This window comes from Alosa sapidissima, chromosome 6, assembly GCF_018492685.1.
Source record: "Alosa sapidissima isolate fAloSap1 chromosome 6, fAloSap1.pri, whole genome shotgun sequence".
Lineage (NCBI taxonomy): Eukaryota > Metazoa > Chordata > Actinopteri > Clupeiformes > Clupeidae > Alosa > Alosa sapidissima.
In genome coordinates, this window is record NC_055962.1 from 3,058,446 (window position 1) to 3,071,976 (window position 13,531).

At 37.9% G+C, this 13,531-nt stretch overlaps 2 protein-coding genes across 2 annotated transcripts; both read right to left on the reverse strand.

Annotated features, from left to right (window-relative positions):
- Positions 1–46: 46 nt before the first annotated feature.
- pigh (phosphatidylinositol glycan anchor biosynthesis, class H) lies at positions 47–2,182 on the reverse strand. Its single transcript, XM_042095045.1, has 5 exons — positions 1,962–2,182; positions 1,099–1,308; positions 506–589; positions 298–376; positions 47–183 (listed from the first exon to the last, which is right to left on the reverse strand). The coding sequence occupies exons 1-4, from the start codon at positions 2,136–2,138 to the stop codon at positions 302–304; spliced, it is 546 nt and encodes a 181-aa protein (XP_041950979.1). The 5' UTR covers positions 2,139–2,182; the 3' UTR covers positions 47–183; positions 298–301.
- Positions 2,183–5,503: 3,321 nt separating this feature from the next.
- Positions 5,504–9,777, reverse strand: cnr1 (cannabinoid receptor 1). The gene is made up of 2 exons (XM_042095027.1): positions 9,475–9,777; positions 5,504–8,444 (listed from the first exon to the last, which is right to left on the reverse strand). Exon 2 carries the CDS (start codon positions 8,387–8,389, stop codon positions 6,977–6,979), a length of 1,413 nt encoding a protein of 470 aa, XP_041950961.1. The 5' UTR covers positions 8,390–8,444; positions 9,475–9,777; the 3' UTR covers positions 5,504–6,976.
- Positions 9,778–13,531: the final 3,754 nt, after the last annotated feature.

Here is a 13,531-nt window from a genome sequence, read left to right on the forward strand (position 1 = left end):
TACTTAACTAATTTGGTCCAAAGAATGAAACACACATTTCAAATCATGAGAGGTTGGATACATTTTACTTTAATCATCACTTCATATAAAACACAGGTGCATAGTGGCAACTGCTGTGAAATATAAATACGAACGTTACACTTGTTACAGCATTATGGCATCAGAATGGGGATTGGAAGGAATCTGAAGGGGAAAAAAACATTATATATCACTAATTTCATTAGATAAAGTTGAATTCTACATGATTGCCTAGATATGAATTAAAATATTAGTATGAAGTCTGCAGCAGTGATTTACCTTGTCATGAGTTTTGTAACAGTACCTCCTGACAGGCTTTATATACTTGTACTAAGCAATTCAACCTTGGCTTGGAACTCTGAAAAGCATTAAATACACATTTCTCAGAAAGATAATACTATTCCAAGTGATACATTTTAAATATAATTTTAAATACACAATATAGAGAGATATAATTTCTTAAAGAAACATTACTATGTGTACATACCTGAAAAAGAGGAACTACACTGGATACCATTTCAGGATCTGAAGGGTCCTTCACAAGAATGCAGAGGTAGTATATGACTCGGTGCTGAAATGATCATAAAAGATGGTGCAGGTCAAGCTATGGTTAGCTTAGGGAAGTGTAAGCTCAACGCACTATTAAAAGTAGTTTAGTGATAATAATAATAATACATTTAATTTGTTTCTCAACACCTTTCAAAGCACCCAAGGTCGCATAACAGATTAAAAACAATAAAAAAAAATTACACACAAAATGACATCATAATAGTAATAAAAGGGCAATTTAAAGTCCATAAGCTAGCTTGAAAAGTTGGAGAAAGACAGACCAGACAAAATAACACCACTGGTTTCTGATTGGCTGTGATAGTGTTGTGTGAGTGGGTAGGCTTACACAATACGTTTCTTTTCAGTTTACGGAGTGGATTGTGAGGAGATATTTGCTGAATGTGGCATTTATTGGCTTGAAATGTAGGCCTACTGTTAACCATTCTTTTAAGGTTATAGATCATGGTATAGTTCTATAAAACTGTAAAAAAAAAAAAAAAAAGTCCAATTGATGTACATATGTGCACTTACCATATGAACAGCCTCATTGATAACAATATCTTTTATTTTGCTCATTTCGATGAAAGATGTACATTCTCTCCCTGAGGCAAAGGATGATGACACCTGCACACCCAGGGATCTAATAATCAGTAATGTTTCATGGTCCACCTTCACAAAGTGAATGCAGATCATCATGCTGACCAGTGTCACAATGATGGCACTCGAGAGGACAACGGTGTTCTGAAATAAGAACAAAATCATTAAAGCAGCAGTTAGGAGTTAAGTTTGGCAAGCCTTAAGCATGCAAACACCTTACAAACAACAGCACATCCCAGAGAAAAATAATATTATTAAAGAATTTGGCATAGGCATAAGCCATCAGTCTGTCTCACACTAGTTTTTGCTCCTTATTTCTCCTTAAAAGGGAGTTAGGGGAAAGAGGTCAGAATTCAGTGATCTCCAAATAAGATGTGATCTGATTTATATGTTGAATTCCATAATGACATATTTTACGAAACTACGTTGATCAAGTTAACAATCATTTTCCAAATAGTTGAGATGCATCGGATGCGCTCATGCAGTTAAATTTGCTATCTAGCCCATGTCACAAGATTACTACCTTATGTGCGTGTTTAATATTAGCCTACTTTCGTCATTAGGCTACTTTCACAGAAAACGGCATGTAGCCTAGCCTAGGTCATCAGGTACATTCTTCGCCCAAACTGCAGCGAGCAAATGGCAACATTAGCATGGACTACTTCGCCAGCAAGAGGTCAAAGCACAGTATCCTATCCTACTATCCTACGAGCATCATCCAATAGTCATAGCCAACAAAAGTAGCAAAATATGCATGTGTAGGCTACAAAGCCACTTGCACTTAAGAGCATCCTTACGTCGGTTATGAAGAATACAGCATACGCAAATAACCATACAGTGCAGGTATACATCAAAATACTGCGCAGGGACAACTTCGGGTTGCTAATAGTGAATTCTCGGCAGAAGTCCGTATGTGACTGTGAATCAAGAGTAATTGTTTTTCCATTTATGTCTGTAAACTGGTTGACAGCCATCTTTCACAAGTTCCCCTTTTCACAGTTTCTCTACTCGCTCTTGTTGCCGGAACTACAAATGACTTCCTAGACAATTATATCTTGCCCCCTACTGGGCGGAAGTTACATTGACCTGCATGGCATAGCATGGCTAGTCTGATAGTTTTTATTTTCTTGATAAGTAAACTACACTGATTTCAGTCAGGAGTGCTCAAACCAAATATGATTTTCAGTGGGGGTGTGCATAGATGCTAATTTCTGATTTGAGATTTCAGGGAGTCAACGTAACAGGCAATCACTTCTATTCCTTTAACTTACTCTTGTATTCATTTTTCTGTGCTTTGTTCAGTAGGCTACCCTAGCCTATTTATTAGTGCAATAGCCAGCAAAATATATGTGTGATATAGCCTATGCCTATATATATATATATATATATATATATATATATATATATATATATATATATTTGAAAATTAGTAAATGTGTAATGAGCCCAATTGTGTAGGAATAAATGCCTTGGACTGCCACCTACTGGATGTTTACGGTACATGTCAGCTTGAAATGGGCTCAATGGCATTTTATGTTTGATTATTGGCTGCTCAAATAAAGCACCTCAATATTATTAAGTTGGAATCGCAGACTAATATGTTTTATGCACTTCTACTACACTAATACACAAACATGGCTGACTCGAGTCACGTGACTTGACTCGAGTCAGACTTGAGTCACATTTTTTAGGACTTGAGACTTGCTTGATCAACATGTAGGCCTATAAAAGACGACTTGACTTTGACTTGCTATTCATGACTTGAGACTTGACTTAGACTTGAGACAAATGACTTGAAATGACTTGATTTTTTATTTTTTCATAGATATTAAGGAGTTAACTTTACGATTTTAGAAAATCTGCTTAGGTGCTGTTGCATGCGTTGCGCGAGTGAACCTGTCATTGTTACCAAGTGACGCGACAGACCAACAGCAAGTGCCAGATCAAATGAGACAGACTGAGGTAGGCAACATTTTCACTAGCATATCAAGAAACAAGAAAATGTGTTTGAGAGTTTCATTGAGGTTTGGCTATTTTTAAGATATTTTGTAAAGCTGCGACAGAGAAAATCTAACAAATGGAAGTCACCTGGTTTTAACACATTGTAATACCTCAAAATGGTTTAACTCAGGAGCAGAGTGTTTGTGGAGGGGAGTAGCCTACTGTACTGCCCTTTATGGACAAAATACAACATTATTATTTTATATTGAACCTTTATATTTAAAGCAACACCAAAGAACTTTTCCTCTGTCAAATGCACTATTTGTTTATCCAGCAACGGCTTTGCAAATAACAATGTCCACAGACAAGGTAGAATATGTTGCATGATTTTATGAAAGTACGATGTATTGCAACTTCAGATGCAAGTCAAATTTGTAGTTTCTTATGTCTCATTCCATTGAACTACAGATCCGCTACCCGATCTGGCAAACTTACATAGTGCGGTTATAGCCGATAGAGGGCCGCGAAGCGAATGCAGAAGTGCCGTTCACCCTGTTACGAGTTCATCAACCACTGAAACGATTTTGGAAACATTATTTTAAGGTGCAAAAAACTCTTTGGTGTTGCTTTAACCAAGCACTTTTTGTCTGGAGACATTAATTGTACATATACAATTAATTACATTAGGGGCAGCCGTGGTCCACTGGTTAGCACTCTGGACTTGTCACCGGAGGGTTGCCGGTTTGAGCCCCGACCAGTGGGCCGCGGCTGAAGTGCCCTTGAGCAAGGCACATAAACCCTCACTGCTCCCCGAGCGCTGCCGTTGACGCAGGCAGCTCACTGCGCCGGGATTAGTGTGTGCTTCACCTCACTGTGTGTTCACTGTGTGCTGTTTGTGTTTCACTAATTCACCGATTGGGTTAAATGCAGAGACCAAATTTCCCTCACAGGATCAAAAAAGTATATATACTTATACTTTGCAGTGCTTAAGCCTACTCTGAAATAGTGACCTTATAATACACATATTCAACATGTAATTTATGCATTAAGTACAAATAAAAAATGTGACTTTCAAGAAATGTTTAAAGACCCAGATGAATTAATTAATTAATTATCTTATATATATGGTTTGTATGTTATGGTTTTTGTTCACATGAAGACTCATTATTTTCATACAATATTTGATACTAGGCCTATATCATTATTGATAATGTATATTATTATTATTATTATGATTATTATTATTATTATTATATTACAATTTTATTTGAAACTATTATTTTTAACTAATGTTGTGTTTAAGTTTAATTTCACCTTGGGGAAAAGTCAAATGCAATTAATTCTCAAAATACTGTGTAGGTTGCTAAAATGTCATGTAGCTGAAATATGAAGGCTCTTTACCATAGAATTATCGTGATAAAAATATTTTATAAACCTGAATTTCCATAGTGGACTAAATTCACTTTTCAAACAGGAAGCTGTGGGACATTTTGAGTGATAGACTCAAACCTCTTCCATTATCAAATCAAGCTGTCACAAACAGCCAGTTCCATTGTGAACCTCATTGACCTGTACTGAGATGTTGCTGAGGGTTGGTTTCATCCATTGATTTAATAACTACAAACCATCTAGTGTGCCAATATACATAAAATGACTGTGATGGTGATGATAAACCACTACACAATCATAAAACATTTAATCTGTAAAAATACAACAATAAAAAGCCTACAACATTTTAATTAAGCAAAAACATTCTATTTGTGCATTAGCGACCAATATTCCAATATTTTATTGTTTTTTTATTCCTGTCTTTTTTTCTGTTGAGCACTGTCAGCTGTTCAACTTCAAAATAAACTTGTAGGCCTATGCTGTGTTCAAATAATCTTGTCTGGATCTATTACAATACTGTGTTAAGCTATACAATGGAGTATGGATGCCCATGACTACCCAAGATCATCATCTCATCTGATGGCTGTAGGCTAACCATATGCTATGACCAGGCTACCTCCTATTGAGATCTTCAGACTGGTTATAATGTTAGGCTATTGATAAATCAACATGTTTTGTTTCAAGAAACAAGCCACGCCCCTTTTTAAACCACACCCACATTTGCTTTTTCATAGGCTAATTGTTTGTGTAAGAAAATAGATTGTTCATGATTATTAGCAGTGACTTTATTCAAAGCTTGGATACAAACTACAGAACAAATGCATAAAACACAAGTGCCCAATGATTTTTTCAGACTGTTCAATTAGGCTACTAGGACAAAAGCCACTTGACAATTTATGATTAATCTCCAATATATCACACTAATACAGTAGGCAGTTGTGTTTACACCACATTTCATGTTTATAGATCAGTTAGCGAGAAGGCAAATTCTTTTCACTACACAATTTTAAATATTAAAAAAACAAAAACATTATGCCATCTCAATACAGTTCCAAACTATTTTAGAAACCTCATCTCTATAACATAGAATGACACTGTTCACATTGTGCAAGAACCCTGTAGCCCAGCTGCAGGGAAACCTTTGTGTTTTAAGTAAAGAGAACAACAGGAAATATCTAGACATCACTAAAAACACTTCTACCTAAACACATCAAAACCATTTTTGTGCGGTATCAAGGAAATCATTATGAAGAATACCACTTATTACAAATGGCCTCACCTAGTTTTTAATGTGCTTTCAAAATGTATTATACAGTAGTGTGACCAGCGCACTGTAGTTTTTGCTGATAGCAGAGCAAAGATTGATGTTGATTGTGTTTTTAATTGTATCTAGACCATTTATCAATATTGTACAGTGGTTATGTGTCAACCGATGAGATCTGACAGTCAAATGAACACTGAAATGTTTTGACACCTCTGTTTCTGAAAAAGCAATACTGGAACATTTCAAATACACAATAATAGTGGGGGCACAGCTCTGACTGCACACCAGTATTAAGTCATTCACATACTTAGAATATTTACATATAGATTAGTATAGTATAGCTGATTGTTTTATCTTTTGGAAGATAAATTCAATGATCTTCTTTAGCTATGGTAAACACGCTATGGTGCGTGTTTACATGGCCCTTTGAAAGATAACATTTTGCAGTATACTTGAAGGTTCTATACTAGAATCCCACAGCTCAGAGTAGCAGTCATGAACTAGTTCAAACGCTGGGGTTTGCCTACTTTAAACTCTAGGCGTCACTCTAGAGCTATACGACAGAATTGTACACAATAAAATGAAGTTTGTCTGATATGGGGTTTTTTTTGTCTTGTTTTGGGCCATTGTGACGATAGAGTATTTGAGTTTAAAGTATAACAGAAGGCATGAGTAAGTGTTTTTACAATCTACTCAAATATACATACATCAAACACTCAACATGATTCTTCAATACACAAAATATGAATACGAAAAGGACAAATAATATCCAACTGCAAAAGGATATTTAAAGAAAAAATACTTCTGTTCTTAAGTGCAAGACAAACATTTGGTCAGAAAAAGCTTGGCTATATTTGATGAGGCATGAGATTCTATAGAATTCATGATTACATGAAAAATGTTAGTTCTCTCACTGAGATTATTTTAACATAAAATTCAGTAGCCCCTTATTCCCATGATAGAAGAAACAACTGTTCAAGAACCTGATTTTAATGTAGAAAAATACAATTCATGAACGGAAGGGCAAAAGTTGCCAACACATAGAGTGAGGTTTAACAAGAAACAACAAGAAGTTATGAGTTTCTGAAATGATGCTAACTTATTCAGTCTATCTTCATGATACCATGGTGCCATAAACTTCACTTTTAAGACCAAAGTTCCATTCTTTAAGATTGGTGATTGCTTGGCGCTTTAAACACTGTATCATATTATGGGTGCTCACACAGCATCGGCAGATGTCTCTGTTGAGACAGACATTGTTACTTTGGCTATTTTCACAGTGGTCTTCACACAACTCTCAGCAGCTCGATTGGCAGCAATATGGGGATGTCTATTCTGGCAGTCTGACTCCAGACTGTTATCTAACTGTTGGGCACTGCCTTTGCATGCTTGACAGGTGCTCAGGAAAGCACGGCGCATGTCTTTGCTCCTAAGGGCATAGATGATTGGGTTGACTGTGGAATTGAGGAGGGTGAGCATGCTACAGAAGGCAAATATTGTTTTGATGGAATCGTCCATCCTCCAGAAGAGGTCATAGACCATAATGGCTAGCAGAGGCCCCCAACAAATGACCAGCACCACTAGGATGAGCAACAATGTCTTAGCCAAGCGGATGTCCATGCGGGTCTGCTCTGGGCGTGTGGTCTGCACTTTAGTTCCGTCAGCTGAATACACCACCAAGCTCTTCTGAGAGGTCCGACTCAGCATTCGCACAGCATGGTGGTGTGCCCTCCACAGGATGTACATGTAGGCATAAATGATGAAGAGCACCAATACACTGGTCACACCAATCCAAAACATTAGGTAGTTCTCATCAATTAGTGGGAAGATGTCTGAGCAAACAGAGTTGAGACGCTTGCAGTTCCAGCCAAGCAGAGGAAGCACTGCAATGATAATGGAGATAGCCCACATCATGCAGAAAGCAATCACAGCCTTGGTGCGGGTAACAATGCGACGGTATGCCAATGGCCGATGTATGGAAATGTACCGATCTATGGCTGTGAGAAAGAGGCTTCCCACTGAGGCTGTGAATGAGGCAGTCACCCCACCTAATTTAAAGAGAAAAACATTTGGGCTGTCCTTCCGGTGAAAGACGTGAAAGTCTAAAAAGCTGTAGACAAAGATGACACTACCCAGTAGGTCTGCCACAGCGAGGCTGCCAATGAAGTGGTAGGAGGGCCTGCAGCGCAGAGTGCGAGACTGCAAGATCACACATAGGACCAGCAGGTTTTCCAACACAGTGAAGGTTCCCAGAGTAAGGGACATGACAGTCACTGCCAGCTGCTGGCTAGGTGTCAAAATCATGAAGCACTCCATGTCCATGAAATTCTCTCCACACTCAATAGTGCTGCCTTCATTCCCCATTGAGCTCTTGTTACCAAACAGGTCAGAGGAGTTTGTGGGGTAAAAGTTCAAACTTTTAAAGATGAGTTCCTCATTTGGTTGCACTTTATCTGGGAAGGAATTGCTGCGAAATGCCGACAATGGCTTCTGCAGGGAAAATCTTCCCTTTGTGAGGTCGGCATCTGTGGTTGGGTCGTCATAACTGGCATCATTAGAGCCAAGGTACTGCAGCCCAGAGGTAATTGTCCTGAAAGTGGTGTCTGCCACGCCATCCAGTACAGACTTCATAACTGAAGATGAAAGGGGATTAAACGGCCTTGGGTGCGTCAGGAACCTGGAAAACCTGAAAATCATTACAGAATATAGTGAACTACAGTGTCTGTCTGAAATTGTGCCTATATTAAATTTGCATAATATATAAGGTAACACATATTTATCATATTGACAAGTAACACCTGTTTTGCTCAACAATAAGATATAGGCTATCAAACTGGTCATATGCACTGTCAAATGCCTGCTTGTAATGGAGAACACTAGTAGACACAGACCAGCAGATGTCGCAGAAACAATTCCAATAGCCTAGTCATTTTGTAACTGGACAATTAGGCTAGACTCGGTCTCAACTTAACACGCTGCATTGATTGTGAAGTAATCACAATTACCCAATGTTGCATCAAGTAGCCTAGGCTAGTTTAAAGTACATTTGACTGTAACTACAGTATATGATTCGTTGAAAGTTAATTTAAAAACTATACATTTATCCACTAATGCAATTCAACGTTATGGCAATTCAATGTTATAAATAATGTGTATGTTTTCACAGACCATTTCATGTTTTCTTTTGTAAATTATGAAAAAACGCTTTAAACTGAAATTAGAAGAAGCCTAGGCTATTACAAGAATAATTCAATCGACAAGTGTCTCTCACCAGTGCTGCCAAGAACCGAGAAGAGCTAGTAAAAAACTGAGAAAACTGAGTGGACAAATAGTAGCTTACTATTGAAGCCCCATTAACACTCGTGGTTATGTTGTTCATTTGCGTTACCTCACAATAGCCAATAACTGTAGGCTATATTTGCATTGCCCTACCTTGCAATTTGCGTTCCCTCGGAATACTTTTTGCATTAGCCTGCCTCACAATACTTTTGTGTTCTCCTGGGAAAGTCAAAGTATTGCGACATAAATTTGTGAGAACCCATAAGTAGCCTAGGCTGTTGCTTGGAAATGCAAAATTGTTGAGCGGCAATAAAAAGGTCTTGCGGGGGGAAACAAATCAGCCTAGAAAAAACACCACTATGACATATAGAGCTCTTTACGTTAGTTATCTATTACATAGGGTATGTGCAATATATATATATATATATAAAATGTACCTTTACATAGTTCCCCGTGTCGTTAGTCGTCATCAACAATATCCACAAATAAATAATCCCACAGATATGCTGAAAGTCTTTTGAATAATACCAGTCTGACTGCTAATTCTACAATCAATTGTCAAAATACGACAATATTAAATCCAACTTGCACTTTCAATTGTATGATTTGCCCTGTAATAATAGCGAGCACGCAGAATATTTCACGTTCTTATGTTTGCACGCATATGATTTTCTGCTGCAGGCGATGTCTGAGGTCTGCGAGAGTGCATATTTATGGAGCGTCGTTAAAACGGAGTAAATCACGTGCTTCAGAGCGTTCTCTACACCGTTGTAGCCAACTGAGTGAAGATTCAAGTGAAGAGTGAAGGGATGGGCGAAATTCATATAGCTACACCCCTAAATCAGTAGCCTCATTGACATCTTTGACAAAGATACAACTGCAAAGCGGAGACTGTTAAAAGGCCTGCAATTCCATTGTAAAATCAAGAAAAAAATCACAACACATGTGGCTAAGAATAATCCAATAATCCAACCGGACTTGTTTCACTATCAACCACTGCTATCTCATGAATTGTCTGTGCGTTTGCATTTTTAAAAAAAATTGTTAACCCTTTTAGATTTTAGCAGAAACCACAACCAACAGCTCTTTTATCAGGATCAATCTAAGGAGGGCTAAGGAGGCTATTTATTCGGTAGGCTACCCATATGGGTTAACATTTTCTACATATGGAGTCCATTCACGTATGAGCAGCTGCAAGGAATTATCATTGTCATGAATCCTACTATTTTATTTCAAGTGCAAACAATAATACATCTATTGGACATGCAGTGAAGAGAGATCGAAATTGAGATGAAACTATCACTGCATTAGACACTCTTAATTGTTGTTCATATAGGCTACATTTCACTATTGCATTAGTGAAAATAGGCCCAAACTACAATTACATTTAATTCCCTGCCACAATGAACTCATTAGTAATTAAAGTAATGTTTTAATTACATTAATTATCTTTATCAGCATAAGAGTGTGAATATAAGGTGAGCCATCATGAATGCTATTCTTCTGCTATCACATTTTGTCAGGATGTATCTGTGAGGATAACAAACCATGCTGCAGTCTAAGATGCAGAAGACATAAATAATGTAAGAATTTAAGAGGATACAGCTGCCTGCAGGACAGGATTAGTATGAAAGAAAAAAACATTATGAGAGACTATAGCCTACATCAGGGCTTGTCAAAGCATCACCAACAGTACCACCACTGTGTGTATGCATTTCTATTTCATTGTGAAAGATAAGACCAACAATGTATAGTTAAATCCTTCTCTTGCAAGTGGACGGACAGAAGCAATGCAGCCATTTTGATCAGTGAATCAAAAGGTGACTCATCATTCAGACACAAAAAGCCGCCATCTGGGCATATTTGTTGTTACATGTAGTACTGATGAGGATGCTGCTCTTCACCTGGGTGGGTATTACATGAGGGTATGCAGCCACGGGGGAAATGCAGCAGTATAATACAGCACACATTTACAACCAAGGTAACTATTTCAGATGCTTACACCACCGATGTCCTGGCTATGACAGAAGCAGAGGTATGTTGTGTAGAAAAAGGGTCACACATCCATCGTAAAACAGTAATGGTAATATAACAGACAAAGCAGAAGTCCTTACATGGAAGCAACACATACATGCTTACACTGCAATTTATTTTGAAACACACAAGAAAGTGCACAAGAAAGACCATCTTACATTCTACCTGTTGCAATACATCTATGTTTTGAAATGAGATAGTTTCTCAGAATAATGTCAGCTACCTTTCTTGGAAAATAATGTTCCTCCAAGTGTTTTGACTATTCTGAAAAGACAGATGGGCTTGAATAGACTGAAAGAATGAAGATACAGCCGTGTTGGAACAGTGAAAAGTTCCCATGGATACATTTGTAATAAATGAGGCTAGCAACAAGGACACACAAAAAATATGCCTTAATGTTTTTTAATCGGGCTTGTCAAGACAGATTTAAGAGTAGAGCACTGTACACTCAACTCATCTTTGAAGGACCTTACTCTACTTGGTAGAATTAGCAATAGCCTATAGGCATCACTTTGTGAGAAGGCTATAATGCATTCTTTCTTGGTTTATATAGAACCTTCATGTGGGATGAGGGTGGAGAGATGTCAGCCAAAGTCAACCTGTCAGGTCTCAGGTGGCTTCTTGTGACTCACTGCCTCCCATCTGCTCTCACTACGTCACAGCACTCACCCACAGTAGCGCAGTCCAATGGATGTGTCTCCCTGCATGCATATGAGCCATCTATTCCCTTTACCATTGCTCGTCTCTTCATAACGTACCACATTCCTAAAAATGCTAACATGACAGACTGTGGCACAAACGCACTTTTTTTATGAAAGCGTTTTTACATCTATACACCATTATTCATAAATTGTAGTTTTTAACATTTATCTTTGAATCACTCCACTCATGTTGCTATGAGAAAAATGCAAGCCACCTGTGCCTTTTCCTTCCCCTAGTTCACAGCACAACTAAAATGGTACCTGATTCTCTGGGGGGAAAAAACATACAACCACATTCTGTGTGTCAACATCTCTAACTTGCTGGTGCCATGGCAACTGGACCATTTTGGATCATGCTGTAACATAGGTGTTCCATCACAAAACAAGACACCAGGGTAACACCATCAGCAAATAAGTGTTCCTCAATGAGGTGACTTCAGTGTATTACCTGGACTTATTTGGTAAAGAATGGCATTACATAAGTATTATTACACTTCTGTTCTATATATTCTACCAGTTGGCTTCAATGACATGTTACACACCAAAACACCAGGGATATATCTTCTTCAGGGAAGATATATGGGACATGGTTGGATGCTTCTAAAAGTGCTGACCCAGCTTTAGTTGTTATAAAGTACTGACAGACAATAGAAGTGATTCAATTCAATTCAGTCCTTACTTAGAGCCCAGATCCTGGCCTGCCAAGAGCAAGCACTAAGGCAATCAGAAGCAATACATACAGATTACCTCTCCATGATACATACAAGAAGGTATATAGCCTACATGATACATACAACATTGACAGTGGATCCAAATGGAGAGCCAATATATGGTTTGTAATGGTTGTAGAACATCTTATTGTGCTCACAGGGGTTCAAGCATAAGCAGAGCAGTGAAGCTATGTCCCCGATGGCATCTCTGCAGATTATGGGCCCTATTTTACACCCAGTGCATCGTGGTGCAAGTCTTGTTCCTATCTTACACCCACCCAAGCGCTTGAGTTCACAAGTCAAATGAAAATTGCACACACCCATAGGGGTGTCAATGAGAAAAATAGGTGTGGTCAGGTGCATGATCAAAAATCGCCATTTTAACATCACTAAAAAATATAACACTGACCAAGAAATACCTGGTTTAAAGTGTAATCCACAGCTATCTTAAAGCAACACCAAAGAGTTTTTTGTACCTTAAAAAAATGTTTCCAAAATCGTTTCAGTGGTTCATCTGCTTGGATGACTGTGTTTAGGATTTTTATTCAGTCTTTCAAATGTTATTGGGTTAAATGTTGCTTTTTGACTAATTAAGAAATGAACAACACTATGTGCCTGGCAATGTTGTCGAAACAGCATATTTCGATTCAGACAGACCCTAAACGGAAGGTGTATCTCGCTTCAGATTATGAGTTTCAAATCATTAAAATAGAGCCCTAAAAGAGGTGAGAAAGAAACAGCAGAGAATAACTTATTATTTTGTTGTGCAAGGAAAATAATCTGAGATTAGCTGAATCTGCTCTGTATAGTTTATCAAAAATTATAGCGTTGTTCAATCTCAAAAATCTCAAAATGGGTAATACCCTGCTTGTCCAAAGGAAACTCAAGTAGATTACCGTACATGTATTGTATATTGTACATGCTCTTTCCGTTTTAACATTTTATCACATTGCTCCATCAGCATAGTTTTTTTTATCCTTAACAGTTACATAACTGCACCCTGGCTCAGCATGGAACACGATTATTACAAATATCATATGTCATGTAGG